Below are 17,211 nucleotides of genomic sequence, written 5' to 3'. Positions count from 1 at the left end.
TGTTAAGAGATGCAAGCATTGCATCTTATCTGGGAGAAGAGAAGAAGACAAAGGGCCAAGTGATCTAGTTCTAAGCTTTACATTTTATTTCATAATGTGACAATAAAATCTTGAGGATAGGTTTGCTTGCTTCAAAAGAAAAAAAACTTACTTTAGGGCCTGGGGTTGTGTCTGAGTAGTTGTTTCTAAGGGCAGAAAAAAAGTTGCCATCTGTATCTCTCAGTAGATTCCAGAATCTTCCACTCTTCAGACCATGCTGAGACCCAGGAGGAGACTGGCTGGGGCTGCTGGGCCAGACAAAAAGGGAGCAGCAGGAAAGCACAGCAAGACTAAGAACTCAGATTAGGCATAACTAAAGTGGAGAACTCCGGCCCTTAGAAGACTTTAGGCTCTAAAAAATGTGGGAGGATCTAAGCAGCTACTGGTTGATGAAGTCAGAGCCAGAGAGCTGACTAGAGAAAGAAGTTCAACATTGAGGATCTCAAAGCAGAGCCCAAACAGACAGCATGCTGGGATGGGTTCGAAATTCTCAGGCCTGGAACCTCCTTAGAGCCATGAAGCGGGAGGAGGAAACCTTCTACCATAGCAACTGCAAAGAGCCAGGCATTGTAGGACTTATGAAGATTGTGAAGGAGGCTTACCCAGACCACACACAGTTTGAGAAAAGCAATCCCAATTATGATCCATCCAGCAAAAACAACCACCACAAATGGTCCAGGGTGGATGAACAGTTTGCTTGGATGATGAAGTTTCATTCCCCTGGCTGAGCTCAAAACCCATCACCAAGCTCACAAAGCCATTGGGGGCCCTTTGAAAAATATGGTGCCCTGCCCAGTCAGTGTGACCCAGTGGTTGAGTGTCAACCTATAAACCAGGAGGTCAGGGTTCGATTCCCCGTCAGGGCACATGCCAAGTTGTGGGCTCGATCCCCAGTGTGGGGCATGCAGGAGGCAGCCAATCAATGATTCTCCCTCATCACTGATGTTTCTATCTCTCCCTCCCTCTCCTTTCCTCCCTGAAATCAAATGTATTTAAATACACACACACACACACACACACACACACACACACACACAGCTCTTCACTCTCCTGGCTCTCTCAAGTTCCACCCCTGATCCAAGAGCAGTTTAATTTTTATTTTGAGCCTGGACGAAAAGGAAACAAGTTAACTGAGATACTTGCTGGAATAGGCAAAGTATTACTCCAAAGAAATGAAGCTTTTAGGAGGCTTGCTTGTTATGTTCAGATGAACATAACACAGGTGGGTTTTCTGTACTTTTCAATAAAACATTAATATTAAAACACACACACACACACACCTAAGTTTATAGGTTAAGGCATGGATGCAAAGAATCTCTTGTGCTTTAGAGACCACATCTACCAATTTTGGCCTTAGAAAAAAAGGAGACCTTAAGGACAGAGCAATAGGTGCTAATCAGCTAAACCTCGAAGACTTGAATCTTACAGGGACTTTAAGTATAATCTAGTCCAAGGCCCTAGTTTTAAATGTGAGAAACCAAAGCTGGGAGGAAAAAGTGGCTTGCTAGAGAGAATTCTTGCTGAGGTTCGAGTTTGGCAGAAAAGACTAGGATTGATGAATGCTGCACCACACAAGTATCTGGCCCTATCAAGTTCATGCTTGTTTAATCCTCAATCTGGGGGGGTACATATTTTAGCTCCATTTAACACAGTGGTTCTCAACCTTCTGGCCCTTTAAATACAGTTCCTCATGTTGTGACCCAACCATAAAATTATTTTCGTTGCTACTTCATAACTGTAATGTTGCTACTGTTATGAATCGTAATGTAAATATCTGATATGCAGGATGGTCTTAGGCGATCCCTGTGAAAGGGTTGTTCGACCGCCAAAGGGGTCGTGACCCACAGGTTGAGAACCGCTGATTTAACAGCTGATGAAATTGAGACCAAAGAGGATAAATGACCTGTGTCACACAGCTAACATGGAACAGAGCTGAGCCTCATATACAAGCCTAAGTCCTTTTTATTTCCTATGTTACCTTTAGATGGAAAAAATAATTATGAGGCAGGACATAGAAGTAAGTGGGACTTAGCAGTGATATCAATCCTTCATAAATATGATGTCAGTGCCTGAGAGCATCTGGGAAAAGTCAAGGAGAGGACTTCAATAAAGGGCAAAACCTAGTTTAAATTACTAAATGAACCAACCCCTTAAACCTCCATATCCCAGCTGCCTTCTAAAAATTTAGGAAGTTGAAATAAATGGTCTCAAAATAAATTTGCAAAATAGAACAGGCAAAAGGAATTGAGTAGTGAGTGGCCCAGAATCCTAGAGGTCTAAACTCCTTTCCCACTTCCCTGCCCTGACCATTCCCTTCCCTGAGGTTTGGGTAGAGAGCAGCTGCGACAGGGGAACTCTCAGGCATGTGAATATGTCACTGATTTTATGAGTCATTTGACAACTGCCTGTATAATGCTCATCTACTGGCCCCTCCCTGAGTCAGAAGCATGAGAACCCTAATCATTAGGAGACTCTAAAACCCAAAGCCCATTCTCTGGTAGGAGAGTTTGACTGTTTGCTTTAAAAAAAAAAAAAAAGTTAACAGATTAAAATATAAATATCTGATTACTCCAATTCAGAGTCCAATGGACTTTGAGAGGCCTTTTCTCCAGCTCTGACTTAAGATCTGTTCTCCATGCTCTCATAAAAAGCATTCACTTGCTCAGTTTCAGGTTCCAGTTCAGCTCTGGCTGTCACATTGTATCTACTTACTTTTACAGCAACAGAACTCAATAAATTTGCCTTCTTAGCTAGAGTTAAAGTAACCATCCATATTCAACAGCTTTATTTTAATAAAACTGCTGCCTTGCCTGGCTATGATGGGACCAAGATAAAAGAGGATACTCCCTAATGGAGGAAATACTACAACCTGGCATCACAAATGTGATTTACATGTTTTTGGTCAATGATAAATCTGAATTACATAAGCAAAGAAAGGTAATTTTTTCTGGTAATAATGTCAACAATAGCCCACCTGGGAGAGGGGATGGCATGGGGCCTATCTACCTCAATACCTCACATCCTTTTTCTGGCCCCTCCAAGTCATTATTTACATTTGTTCTTCTAAAAGAGCTATTATTCAAGGTCACTGAGTAGCCTGGCTGAACAAAGAATGTAGGGGTGGTCACTCACTCTTCCAAATTTTCCTTCATTACATCTCACATATTATTACACTGTCTGTGGTACTATACACACGCTCACTAAGAAACCATTGTAGCATCTTGTTTATTTGTGAAAGAGTGACGTCAAATGTGGTCTCTATGGATTGAAATTTTCTCTCTCCAGAGAGGTTATTGTTAGGGTGGGCTTGTGTGTGTGTGTGTGTGTGTGTGTGTGTGTGTGTGTGTGTTATTTTGTCCCAATAAACTCAATAACCAAAATAATTATATCCCCAAGCAGATCAACATTCAATCAAGAAACATCAGATTTCCCTTTACCTTTAGTTCTGTTACCCAAATTTCATCCCACTGTTCTATCCAAATTCGTTCTAAGGCAGGGGTGGGCAACCCCTGGCACGCGTGCCAAACATGGCACGCCAGTAACTTTTGCTGGCACGCGAAATCTTCTCTTATAATCTTCCATTTACAATTTTTTTCTTAATATCGACTTTTTTATTTTTCAGATAAACTCAGTGTAGGTGCATCTTAGGTAAATAATTTTACATAACAAGTTATCTTAAAGACCATAGACATGGATTGACGAGAGAGGGGAAGAGCAATTTCTATGACTCTGCCTTAACTCTCCCTGCCTTTCTAGATCCGACCAGTGTTTTGGTTTCATCCACATACCCTTGTGAATCTTTGTTCTCAGTGATGAATTTTGTTAAGTCTCGTAATAGGAGTAGCCTGACGGATGAAAGTAGTAGATCGTGCATATCTCTGAAGGTCAAGAAATATAAACCTGATGTAAAATCTCTGTCATCAGTGATGCAGCAGCAAAAGTCCCACTGGTAATATCAAACGGAGTCATAAAGTTTTCTGTCAGACTATCAGTGTACATGTATACATTTAAAAATAAATGTATTTTTCATCATCATATACTGTGTTTTTGTCGCTCGAATGAATTTTATTATTTCTTCAAGGTTCTTCACATACATACACCTTAAGAGATATCAAGTAGGTGTAACATGCTCTCAAAAAATTAGGGTTGGCACGCAGAAGCATTTTGAGTCAGAGATTTTGCTGGTTTTGGCACGCACTCACAAAAAGGTTGCCCACCCCTGTTCTAAGGGGAAAATGACGCTATTGGGTTCTATGCAACTTTTTCATTAACCAACTATCTTTTCATGTATCAGAAATTACTTTGTGACTGTTAGCTAAACTGTTAGTTTCAACTACCTAGGAGAGATGCCTCAAACAAATGAACTTTATTTTCAAACAGATTCAAGCAGGCCAGCAAGAAGACTTGCTCACTGAACTGTGATGAACATATGGCTGAGTATTTCCTCACCATCCAGGAGCACCTGATACTAGAAGAAAGCCCCATCCCTCCACCCACTCACCTAGCCTGTTTGCTCAGAGTGAAGGAGAACTTAGGAGATAGACTTCCTGAGAAGGCAGTATTTGGGTGGTTTGGGATAGAAAAATATGAAAGGGACAGAAGAATCTAAGCCTCTCCATGAAGAAGGGAAAGAGAAAGAATATTACAGAACAGATTAAGATCAGAGAACAAATACAGCATAGGAAATATAATCAGTAATATTGTAATAACTGATGGTGCCAGCTGAGTACTGGAAATATCAGGGGGAACACTGTAAAGTATATGATTGTCTAACCACTATGCTGTATGCCTGAAAGTAATACAAAATAATATTGGAAGTAAAATGCAATTGAAAAAAATTTTTTAATTAAAAAAGATCAGAGAACTAAACCAATCAATGCCTTCAGGATATACAAGAGACCCCTCCAGCTGGTCTGAAGAAAGGGCACCTCGTGCCTCCGGGAGGGAGGATAAGTATAAGGAACAGAAACATACTGGTATTATCTGCCCTCTACTTCCATATCCTGCATTAGATCAGTCTGAACATGGCTTTGCTCCCATTAGAGCTGATGTGGGTCCTGGAGATAGTGGTCAGGCCTATCCCGGCCACCCTCGCCCAACCAGAGAACACATCCATGACAAACCCAAATTCCTAATTCCTGACCTATTTTGAGTCACCCCACATTTTGTCACTCAAGAATAGAACAAAATTTGTTTAAAAAAAAAAAAAAAGCCTGTATTTTTAATTTAAGAAATAAGTAAAAGTTCACAGGCAATCCAGAACAGGTGCCAGGAGTCTGCTCTAAACAATCACCATACTTGCTGCAGAAGTTCAGGTTCCACACAATCACTTGGGCCAGTGCTTCCTGAGATGCTCTTTCAGCTGAGGAATGGAAGGCAGCAGCTGCTGGCACTCATGACAACGCAGGGGCAGCTTCAAGAGCTCTGGCATACCATCTCGGACAGTCACTCTGCCTGCCTCTTGTATCATCTTGATCACATCTGCAAGCAAGGAAAAAAAGTTCAGAGCCCAGATACTCTGGAAAGCCAATACAAAGAAAAAAAAATGTGACCCCAAATAAATATATGCCAGGTATCCTGTAAATTTGAGGTTAGACTCATCGCTGGGGAAAGGGGCTTGATCAAATTCTCAATCTGAGCAACCTATTTTGGATATTACATTCCGTTGAGATACATTCTAAGCAATCCCTGTTACTATGTCAAAGCCTTATACAGTGCTTACCACTGAATGACCTTGGTCGATGGCAGCTGTCACTGTTAATCCCCCAGCATACTGAAGTTCCACAGAATGTACACTGGGAAATGTTCCTCTGCACACACGCCCTTCCCCTGTTAATTAACCACTCCTAACACAAGGTAGACCCATGTTCCTGCTCAGCTGATGGCAGAATAGACATAGAACTGTACAGAGCTTTCATATCTATGATCTCCAATAATTCTCAGAACAATTTTTAAGTACCCTGGTATTATAATAAAACACCTTTCTGACCCCGATATAACAGCTTTCTAGGTCCCCAAAGTTGGCTGCTCACAGCAAAGTGACAATCCCACTACAATTAAAATAATCCAGTTTCTTTTAGTGGGGCCCTCTTTATAGGGAATATAAAGTTAAATAGGGGTTTTTGAGACCAGATTGTTATTAAGGAAATAACTGAGTCAAGTATAAGAATAGCTGAGAAAATGAAACAATTGTGAAAACCAAAGAATACTGTTTACCTTGAGATTCTAGGAAGTATTCTGTATTAAAAGAATTCCAATGTTTTTTGTTTTTAAGGCACGGAGAATCAAAATCCTGGCTGATCACATGAAGGTGTACATGGCTAGTTGAGAGAGGGGGAGGGAAATAGACGATTAAATCCATGAAAGACTATGGTTAAATTAAAAGGACAAACAGTAAAAGTATGGGTATGTAAACTATTGACTGTTTCCATTTAATTCAATTCATTCATTCACTTAAGAATATTTAATGCTCATTATCTACCTACTAGGGCCACACACTGTTCTAGCACTGGGAATTTAGCAGTGAACAAAATGGGAAAGACCTCTGTCCTTACAGAAATTATATTATCATGAGGGGAGACAAATAAAGTATAAGTAAACCAATAAACAAGAAGATTCAAATAACATTGCTTAGAAAATAATAAAACAGAGAAATGTGATAGAGAGTGCCAAGGGGGTAGAGGTTGCCTCTTTAACTAGCTTAGGGTGTTCAGGGAAGGTCTCTCCCAGGCAGTGATTGAGCTGAGAAAGCAGTCAGGCAAGCAAAGAATTTTGAGGGAAAGAGTATTTCAGAGAGTGGGGAGGCTAAGTGCAAAAGGCCCTGAGATGAGAAAGAGCTTAGTACAACCAAGGAACAGAAAGGCAATATGGCCAGGCCCTAACTGGTTTGGCTCAATGTATAGAGCGTCGGCCTGGGGACTCAAGGGTCCCAGGTTCGATTCCGGTCAAGGGCATGTACCTTGGTTGCAGGCACATACCCAGTAGGGGGTGTGCAGGAGGCAGCTGATCGATGTTTCTCTCTCATCGATGTTTCTAACTCTCTATCCCTTTCCCTTCCTCTCTGTAAGAAATCAATAAAATATATTTTTTAAAAAAAGGTAATATGGCCAGAATGACTGGAGCCTTGGAGCAGAGATTAGGTAGGAGCCAGATCATAAGGGTCTTATAGGTCAGCAAGGGGTTTGCACTATATTCTGATTATATTGGGGAGCCATTAAGGATTTTAAGCAGAGGAGTGCTACTATCTGAGTTATACTTTTTAAAGATGATTCTTGCTGCTGGGAGAAAGGACTATGAAGTGGGTATGGATGGATACAGAGAGACCTAGCAGTCCAAGTCAGAAATAATCATGTCTTAGACTAGAGCTATAATAGTGGAGATGACAAGAAGCAATTCAATTTTTAAAATATTTTGGAACAGGACTTATTAATGGATTGGATGTGGGTTTGGGGAGGTGTCACCTACTGAGATAGAGAAGCTTATGGGGAAAGCAGATTTGAGAACGAAATCAAGAGTTTGCTGTTCAACTTGTTAAACCAAGTAGGATGCCTTTTTGTATAGCACTGACTTTTAGACTCAATAATACTTCACATTCCCCCAATAAATAATCAAAACCAACCAGTAGCCCAGACAGTGTGGCTCAGTGGTTGAACATAGACCTATGAACCAAGAGATCATGGTTCGATTCCAAGTCAGGGCACATGCCTGGCTTGTGGGCTCAATCCTAGTAGGGAGCATGCAGGAGGCAGCCAATCAATGATTCTCTCTCATCATTGATGTTTCTATCTCTCTCCCTCTCACTTCCTCTCTGAAGTCAATAAAAATATTAAAAAACAAAACAAAACAAAACAAAACAAAAACCAGTATGTGCGGAATCCAAAATGGAATATAAGCAGTAACAAACCTAACTATAAATAAAAGACCTTCTAAAGGGGGTCAGGAAGAAAATAACTAACCTAATTAACTTTGGAAAGCAATATTTTCACTGGATAGTAGAAAAAGAAAAAGAACTGTATACAGCCCTAACTGGTTTGGCTCAGTGGACAGAGCGTTGGCCTGCGAATGAAGGGTCCCAGGTTCAATTCCGGTCAAGGGCATGTACCTTGGTTGTGGGCACATCCCCAGTAGGGGGTGTGCAGGAGGCAGCTGATCGATGTTTCTCTCTCATCGATGTTTCTAACTCTCTATCCTTTTCCCTTCCTCTCTGTAAAAAATCAATAAAATATATTTTTAAAAAAACAAACAAACTGTATACAGCCCTGGACAGGTAGCTCAGTTGGTTAGAGTGTCATCCCAATACATCAAGGTTGCAGGTTCGATCCCCAGTGAGAACACATACAAAAATCGACCAATGAAAGCATAAATAAGTGAAACAACAAATCAATGTTTCTTTCTTTCTCTCTCCCCCACTTCCCTTCTCTAAAATCAATTTTTTAAATAAGAACTGTATACAAATACTGTGCTATTGTGAGTAAAAGTATTTTTCACAGGGGTATGGAATAGCAATTCTGTAACTATTTTATATGTAAAAAGTTGACCCTTAAACAATACAGGGGTTAGAGATGCTGAGCTCCATGCAGTTGAAAATCTGTAACTTTTTTTTTTTTAACTGATTTCAGAGAGGAAGGGAGAGGGAAAGATAGATAGAAATATCAATGATGAGAGAGAATCACTGATCAGCTGCCTCCTGCATGCCCCCCACTGGGGATCGAGCCCACAACCGGGGCATGTGTCCTGAGTGGGAATCAAACCTTGACCTCCTGGTTCATAAGTCGATGCTCAACCACTGAGGTACACCAGCTGGGCAAAAATGTTTAACTTCTGACTCCCCAAAAGACTAACTACTACTAGCCTACTGCTAAACAGAAGACTTACCAATAACATAAATAGTCAATTGACATATATTTTGTATGCTATATATATTATATACAGTATTCTTACAATGAAGTCAGCTAGAAAAATGTTAAGAAAATCATAAGAAAAATACGTTTACAGTACTGCACGTATTTATTTTTTAGAAATACGCATATAAGTGGACCAGCACAATTCAAACCCGTGTTGTTCAAGGGTCAACTGTACTAGGATTGAGCAAATAAGTAAATTTAGTGTAGTTAATGAGAGCCAAATTTCTCACTGTTGGAGAAAGAAGTTACAATAATGGAAATAAGAAGAATGAACCTTGTGGGGTTGGACTGGAATGAGAGGTATCACTATGAATTATGGTTTTCATATAACATACAGGTAAATAAAGAGAGAGGTATGTGTTACCAGTGCAGGTTAGGATTCATGCATTTATTTCCTAGCTCTATCTACTGAGAGGATCTAGGAGCAAAAACACCCTAGGGTCAACATCACAGAAACCTAGTACCCAAGTCTTGGTTTATAAATATCCAATAAAAGGAACAAGGGCTCTTGGCAGAAGTGGCTCATTCCAGGGCTATAATGAGCCTGGAACATCTTATTCCAGAAAATAAGTGCTCAAAACATGTTGGAGGTATGTCAAAGTGCTACAGGGGCCAGCCAAAAGGAGCGTCCAATGATCAAAGCTGGAATGACTTGAGCAACAAAATAAATAATGATAGACTGAGTTAAAACTTATAGAATAAAATAAATATCCATGAATCTGTACTGATAATTGAATAAATATATAATTGGGGCAGGGATTGGGGGGGCGCTCTTCCACATGGAAGAAATCTAATTAATAAATTAGAAGGGCCCTAGCCGGTTGCTCAGGTGTTAGAGTGCCAGTACTTGGACTGAAGGGTCTCGTGTTCGATTCCAGTCAAGGGCAGTACCTCAGTTGCAGGCTCCATCCCCGGCCCTGGTCAGGGCGCATGTGGGAGGCAACCAATCGATGTGTCTCTCTCACATAGATGTTTCTCTCTCTGTGTCTCTCCCCCTCCCTTCCACTCTCTTTAAAAATCAATAGAAAAATATTCTTGGGTGAGTATTAATAAAACACAAAAAATAAATTAGAAGGAATGAGGGAAACATAAAGTCACCATTAGGTAAACACCATAGTAATAACTATTGCAGGCCAGATCCACCAATAGAGACGCTAAAAGTACTAGGCAAAAGTTTGAACAGAAATAGGATAGTAGCATAGTCTCAAAATATTCAATAGTAACTGAGTAGAGAAACCTGGCAGACACCACCTTAACAAAGTAATCAAGGTTAACATCATGAGTAATAAACCATCTTGACTTCATGCACTCCTTGATATGAGGCACTGAAATGGACACATCACTTCTGTGGCATGTTGACAAAAAAAGAAAAAAGGATAATCTCAATCTAATTATGAAAAATCATCAGACAAACCCAAACTGAGAGATATCCTATAAGATAACTAGCCAGTACTCATCAAAAGTGTCAAGGTCATGAAAACCAGAAAAGGCCATAACCGGTTTGGCTCGGTGGATAGAGCGTCGGCCTGCAGACTCAAGAATCCCAGATTTGATTCTCGTCAAGTGCATGTACCTTGGTTGTGGGCACATACCCCGTAGGGGGTGTGCAGGAGGCAGCTGATCGATGTTTCTCTCTCATCGATGTTTCTAACTCTCTATTCCTCTCCCTTCCTCCCTAAAAAAATCAATAAAATATATTAAAAAAAGAAAACCAGAAAAGGAAGAGGAAGTATCACAGGTTAGGGGAGACTAAGGAGAGATAATAAATTCAATTGCAGAATCTTGGATCAAATCCTGGAGCAGAAAAGGATTTAAGAAAAATGGGTGAAATTCAAATAAGGTCTACAGTTTAATTAGTGGTGATGTTATGAAAGATTTTTGTCCTGCTTCACACTTTCTTTTTTTATATTTTCTAAATTTAAAATATATTACTTTTACAATAGACAAAATTATTTGTTACCTTTTCCTTTCTATAAACTTTATTCAAAATTATATCATAAAGAGTGGTCATAAAAGGATATGTAAGTGGCAACTTTACTTACTGCTCACTTTGTTTCCCACCCACACCTGCCACAGCTCTTGCTTTTATAATTCTCCTTAGCACAACAGTATTCATTATATGAAAAAGGCACGGACACCATGGTTACTATGTGAAAAGGGCTCTTTAATCATTAGCTGTTAGTCATAGGCTCTGAAGCATTAGGGAAATAGGACTATGGGTGACATGCAAGAATCTCAAAATCATTATGCTGACCAAAGAAAGCCAGAATGAAAAAGAATACACATTACATGGTTCCATTTACATGAGAACAGACAAAACCAATTATGCTGAAAGAAATTATAACAATGCTTGCGGAGGATTAACTGTAAAGAGCACAAAGGTGCTTCCTGGGATGAGATGAGAGAAATGTTCTGTATCTTGATCAGAGTGATAGTTGCATGGCACGTACATCTGTCAAAACTGATCAAACTATAAATCTTATTATGCATTTTATTCTAGATAAGTTATGCGTCCTTTTAAAAGAAAGAATATTGATGGGAAGAAATATGTGGCACAAAAATTTCATTAGGTTAAAGTAGCCAGTAATCTAAGTCATAATTACTCACCCAAAAAAAAACGTGAAAAATAATGGGTGTTTATTAAAAATAGCCTTAAGATATTCTGATACAGGAATCGAAGATGGCGGCATAGGTAAACACCGGAGACTGCTGCCGCAAACAACCACTTCAAAAATACAACTAAAAGACGGAACGGACATCAACCAGAACCACAGGAAGGCTGGCTGAGGAGAGACTCTTCAACTAGAAGGAAAAACAACAGCATTACGAGGCTCAGAGGAGGTGCAGTGTGGAAAATTTAAAGGTACGGTGGTGCGGTGGTGCGCGCGCAAAGCGGGCTGGTGGCTGAGGGCGCGGTTGTCGTTTTCAATCAGGAGGGAGTCTCAGACTCTGGGCTACAGATCCGGGCGAGTCTCTAGGGACCCAGACTCAAACGGGAGAAGCGGGACTGTCTGGCTACGATCCCTCCGAGGTTTGCAGCCGTTGCTGGGACAGAGAGGCAGAGCCCCTGGGGACGGACTGAGAGCAGCCATAGCTGCTCCCTCCCCCCGCCCTGTTGATCCCGCCCCGCCCAAGCCCTGCGCAGAGCCATTTGCCTGATCGCCTCAGGCAAAGGCTAGATTAGCACCTCCCCAGAGGACAGAAGTTTTCCCACAGCTGATTCCCACAGCGAGTCGGCCTGGTGGTCAAATCCCTCTAGTATTAACTACAACAATTAAGGCTTAACTAGAACAAGACTGCGCACAAAAGACCACAAGGGGGTGCACCAAGAAAGCATAAAAGATGCAGAGACAAAAAAACATGACAGAAATGGAGGATATGGAGCTAAAAATCGCAATTTTGAGGGCTTGCAATAAACTTGAGCAGAGCCTCACGAAAACTAATGAGACCCTCGATGCTACGATAAAGAAATTAGAAAGTAAGCATACACGGACTGAAATAAAGAATATTATACCCAATAGCAGACCAGAGGAGTGCAAGAATCAAACCAAAGATTTGAAATTCGAAGAAGCAAAAAACACCCAACTGGAAAAGCAAAATGAAAAAGAATCCGAAAGTGTGAAGATAGTGTAAGGAGCCTCTGGGACAGCTTCAAGCGGACTAATATCAGAATTATAGGAGTGCCAGAAGATGAGAGACAGCAAGATATTGAAAACCTATTTGAAGAAATAATGGCAGAAAACTTCCCCCACCTGGTGAAAGAAATGGACTTACAGGTCCAAGAAGCGCAGAGAACCCCAAACAAAAGGAATCCAAAGAGGCCCACACCAAGACACATCATAATTAAAATGCCAAGAGCAAAAGACAAAGAGAGAATCTTAAAAGCAGCAAGAGAAAGAGACTCAGTTACCTACAAGGGAATACCCATACGACTGTCAGCTGATTTCTCAACAGAAACTTTGCAGGCCAGAAGGGAGTGGCAAGAAATATTCAAAGTGCTGAATACCAAGAACCTACAACCAAGATTACTTTATCCAGCAAAGCTATCATTCAGAATTGAAGGTCAGATAAAGAGCTTCACAGATAAGGAAAAGCTAAAGGAGTTCATCACCACTAAACCAGTATTACACGAAATACTGAAAGGTATCCTTTAAGAAGAGGAAGAAGAAAAAGGTAAAGATACAAATTGTGAACAACAAACATGCCTCTATCAACAAATGAATCTAAGAATCAAGTGAATAAATAATCTGATGTACAGAATGAACTGGTGATTATAATGAATCAGGGACATAGAAAGGGAATGGACTGACTATTCTTGGGGGGGAAAGGGGAATGGGAGATTCGGGAAGAGATTGGACAAAAATCGTGCACCTATGGATGAGGACAGTGGGTGGGGAGTGAGGGCGGAGGGTGGGGCAGGAACTGGAAGGAGGGGAGTTATGGGGGGGGGGGGGGAGAGGAACAAATGTAATCTGAACAATAAAAATTTAATAAAAAAAAATAAAAAATAAAGATATTCTGATACAGCCCTAGCCAGCTTGGCTCAGTGGACAGAGCGTCGGCCTGCGGACTCAAGGGTCCCAGGTTCGATTCCGGTCGAAGGCATGTACCTTGGTTGGGGACACATACCAGTAGGGAGTGTGCAGGAGGCAGCTGATCGGTGTTTCTCTCTCATCGATGTTTCTAACTCTCTATCCCTCTCCCTTCTTCTCTGTCAAAAAATCAATAAAATATATTTTTTTTAAAAAAGATATTCTGATACATGGTACAACACGGATGAACTTTGAAGAATTACCTTAAGTGAAATAAGCCAGTCACAAAAAGACAGATCCTATATAATTCCACTTATATGAGGTACCTAAAGTAGTTAAATTCATAGAGACAGAAAGTAAATGGTGATTTTGAGGGGTTGAGGGAGGAAGGAAGATGGTAGTGTGGGAAGGAAGTTCTAGAAATAGTGGTGATGGTTGCACAATGTAAATGTACTTAATGCCATTAAACTGGACACTTGAAAATGGTTAAAGTGGTAAATTTTATGCTATATATATTTTATTACACAAAAAAAAGCAAAAAAATAAAATAACTCAAAAAACCCAAGATAAAACTCTGAAATCCATTACTCTGCTTATCTCGTTTAGGTGTAAAGACCTGTGGAGCACTGCCTTGGATGCATTTTTTGAAAAGAATCAATCATTCCTTTCTCAGTCCTTCTGGGTATGAGCCAAAAGAAAACTGGCTCTGCACTTTTCTCTCATTTTATCTTACATCTTAGATCTACTAAGCTGTTAGGACAGAAGTCAGTGATGTTTGTGTCCTTCAGAGCAATGGTCCTTAATCACTTAGGAGTTTCTGAACAGTCACTGACTACAATTCTTTAATTCTTCATCCTGGTGTAACAAAGCTACTTCGTCTAGTTCATAAATTAGGTCCTCAGAGGTTTACACTTTGAGAGGAACAAAAAAAAAAGTATGTAATTGAATTACAAGCAGAAGTAGGAACTCAAGGCTTACAGAAAAGTCAGACAGAACAGAAGTTTCAGCTCACCTGCCTTGGAAACCCCTCTGGGCCTTGCAGCTATCAGCACACTCTGCAGACCCAGGCTCATCCATCTCCACCTACACATAATCAGAATGCACCAGCATTCCCCACAGGGCTTACCTCATGCTGGGAATGGCGTGGTAGCCCAATCGGAAGCGGAGTTTGCTGGGCCCAGCAGCATCTGCAATCACCTTTTCCCCCACAGCATGCATATGTTTGAGGAGCTCAAGATGTTCCCTGGTCACAGCCTTCAGACTGGAAATTGAGGCCCATGGTAAGACCAGCCAGTGGTGACGAGCCTTGGGGTATTTATCCTTAATCACCACCACCTGCTCATCTTTGTAAACCTAGAAGAGGGGCAAAGGAGAAGGAAACAGACATTTTCCATGCATCTTCTGTGCCAGGTGCTGTTATATTCATTAACTCACTTAATCCCACTATAATCTTCTGTAAAAGTTTTTAGTATCCCAATTTTGACAGATGAAAGCACAGAGACTCAGATAAGCTGAGTGTCTTATGCAAAGTCACAGTTACAAAGTAGGAAACTAGGATTGCAACCCAACTTCAGTCTGTGTTTTAATCACCACACTACACAGAAGATGCACAATATGAAGTACAGTAGTTGCTAAGGATCTGATGAGAGATCCATCCAGGCATCAATTAAATGCTCCCTTCTCCACTCTACCACAGCAGACCATATGACATCTGCCCGTGTGTTCCAAGACACCCTATCAGATCTGGCCCCTTGTCATCCCAGTAGATAATTTAAGAACTCAAAGACCCCTCTTAGGGTGATACCGGACTATTAATCCCAGGATAAGCCAGTAACCACAGTCGTTATTATCTGATGCTCCCTTGAAAGGGACCACAGTAAGGTTAACTCAACTTCCCTTAATAGTATGCAGAAGTTTAAGAGGAACAAGGCAGAGGGGATATTCATTTGAAGAACTTAGTTTCTCTCCAAAGAATTTCAGGTGCTAACTTATTGGCAATGGGAAAAGCTACATGTTCTCACAAATAGCCCAATAAAACAAATCTCATTTGAAACACTGATCGCCTTTAATTTCATTTATAGTTATAAACTCTGCCGATTATTTCAATGCCAAAATTTTATTCTGACCTGCATTTTGGGATCCTGCATAGAAATCTTCAAGCCTTGACTCCAGTGGCCCAATGATTCCTAAAACAATAAAGAGCAATGAAAATCTCAAATGCCAATAATTAAATTTGGCATTAGTTAACACTGAATGTCAGCAAAATCCAACCAAACTTGGAAATAAAGTTAATTTTTAAGAATTAAACTATATCCTCTTTATATCAATCTTTTGCCTTTGTAATCATAAGCCATCCCCATTTTCTCCCTATATCCAGAGCTACATGTCTAGACAGAGGCTGGAAATGCCAGAGTATGAACCACATCTTTGTCCTCTCCCACTCCATCTAAGCCTGACTAGGTCTCCACTTTGACATCAGGATGTGAATCACATGATCTATGAAAAGTGTTCCGCCGAAACCGGTTTGGCTCAGTGGATAGAGCATCGGCCTGCGGACTGAAAGGTCCCAGGTTCGATTCTGGTCAAGGGCATGTGCCTGGGTTGCGGGCACATCCCCAATAGGAGATGTGCAGGAGGCAGCTGATCGATGTTTCTCTCTCATCGATGTTTCTAGCTTTCTATCTCTCTCCCTTCCTCTCTGTAAAAAATCAATAAAATATATTAAAAAAAAAAAAAAAAGAAAAAAAAAAAAGAAAAGTGTTCCAATGCTAACCTTCTAGAAATACAAATGACTGACACATTTTAGTAGCTCAGTGTTAAGTATATTCCATTATCGCCCTACCTTCAAGTGGCTTACCTCAGGACTGCAAGAGAAAAGCACATAAAGGGACATTCACCCAAGTGACTGGTGACACAGACAAGTGACTCTTTCATCTTGGTTAATAACCCCTATCATGGTTAATAACCCCTCACGTGTGCCTGGCTTTAGAGTGACAAAACATTTAAGCCGTCATTATATCCTTTAATCTCCACATCATCTATCAAGCAAAATACCCTCACCTTTTTGGTTGACTCATCTGTCCCCTTGTTTGGGGGCACAAAGCGTTGGCTAGGGTCACTCCCAGGTACCAGTCCTGTACTGGGCTCAGCTTCCTGGGCAGCATCCCTTTCTAAGGAATCGCTGTTGCCTGACCTCTTTCTCTTCCTGTGTGTTTCCAGGCCAGGGCTCTTTGCCTCTTCCTCAAACTCTACAATATATGGATAAAGTTCATTCACAATGTGGAGAACCTGGCCAGGCTGCAGCTTCACCTCTTGGTCCTTCCCAATTATGACTGAGTCAATGCTGCTGGGATTGACCCCTACCTATGAAATAATCAGAAGGTAATTACAAAAAAGCAACAATCCCATCACTAATATAGTTACTGTTATGTTAACCACTTACTATGTGCCAGGAACTATGCTTAATGTTCACTTATATTACTCCATCACTTCCACACATGACAGAGAAGACTTACTGGCTGGCACTGACACTCTAAAGTCAACAGCATAAGAAAATCGTCAAGTATAAAAATGGAAATTCAAGTCACAAACAGACATACCTGCTTTACCTTGACATATCCTTTGTTACACTCTGCTTTCAACTGCACTGAAAGAGATTGAGAAAAGTCAAACCCAAATGCCATGAAGAACCAGGCACTTGCTCCTATTCTCTCTACAGGACAATGAAGCCTCATGAA

General features: G+C 40.7%; 1 protein-coding gene and 1 pseudogene across 4 annotated transcripts in view; one reads left to right on the top strand and one right to left on the bottom strand.

Moving 5' to 3' along the window:
- Nucleotides 1–253: 253 nt before the first annotated feature.
- Nucleotides 254–870, top strand: LOC139021095 (thymocyte nuclear protein 1 pseudogene; annotated as a pseudogene).
- A 3,992-nt stretch (nucleotides 871–4,862) lies between these two features.
- Nucleotides 4,863–17,211, bottom strand: part of APTX (aprataxin) — a 35,243-nt gene continuing 22,894 nt past the window's right edge. For 3 of the 4 annotated variants that reach the window (XM_070431378.1, XM_070431375.1, XM_070431376.1), the window contains 6 exons: nucleotides 17,074–17,120; nucleotides 16,535–16,837; nucleotides 15,601–15,660; nucleotides 14,601–14,827; nucleotides 6,256–6,359; nucleotides 4,863–5,520 (listed from right to left, as the gene is read on the bottom strand). In XM_070431378.1, coding sequence (XP_070287479.1) covers nucleotides 5,366–5,520; nucleotides 6,256–6,359; nucleotides 14,601–14,827; nucleotides 15,601–15,660; nucleotides 16,535–16,837; nucleotides 17,074–17,120 — 896 coding nt within the window. In that variant the 3' untranslated portion in view covers nucleotides 4,863–5,365. The remainder of the gene's footprint in view (nucleotides 5,521–6,255; nucleotides 6,360–14,600; nucleotides 14,828–15,600; nucleotides 15,661–16,534; nucleotides 16,838–17,073; nucleotides 17,121–17,211) is intronic. The other variant, XM_070431377.1, reaches the window with a different exon arrangement.

This window comes from Myotis yumanensis, unplaced genomic scaffold (genome assembly GCF_028538775.1).
Source record: "Myotis yumanensis isolate MYYU_CA2020_CCGP unplaced genomic scaffold, mMyoYum1.0.hap1 SCAF_12, whole genome shotgun sequence".
NCBI classification, from domain to species: domain Eukaryota; kingdom Metazoa; phylum Chordata; class Mammalia; order Chiroptera; family Vespertilionidae; genus Myotis; species Myotis yumanensis.
Note: the sequence above shows the minus strand (reverse complement) of the source record. Positions and strands in the feature narration are given on the sequence as shown.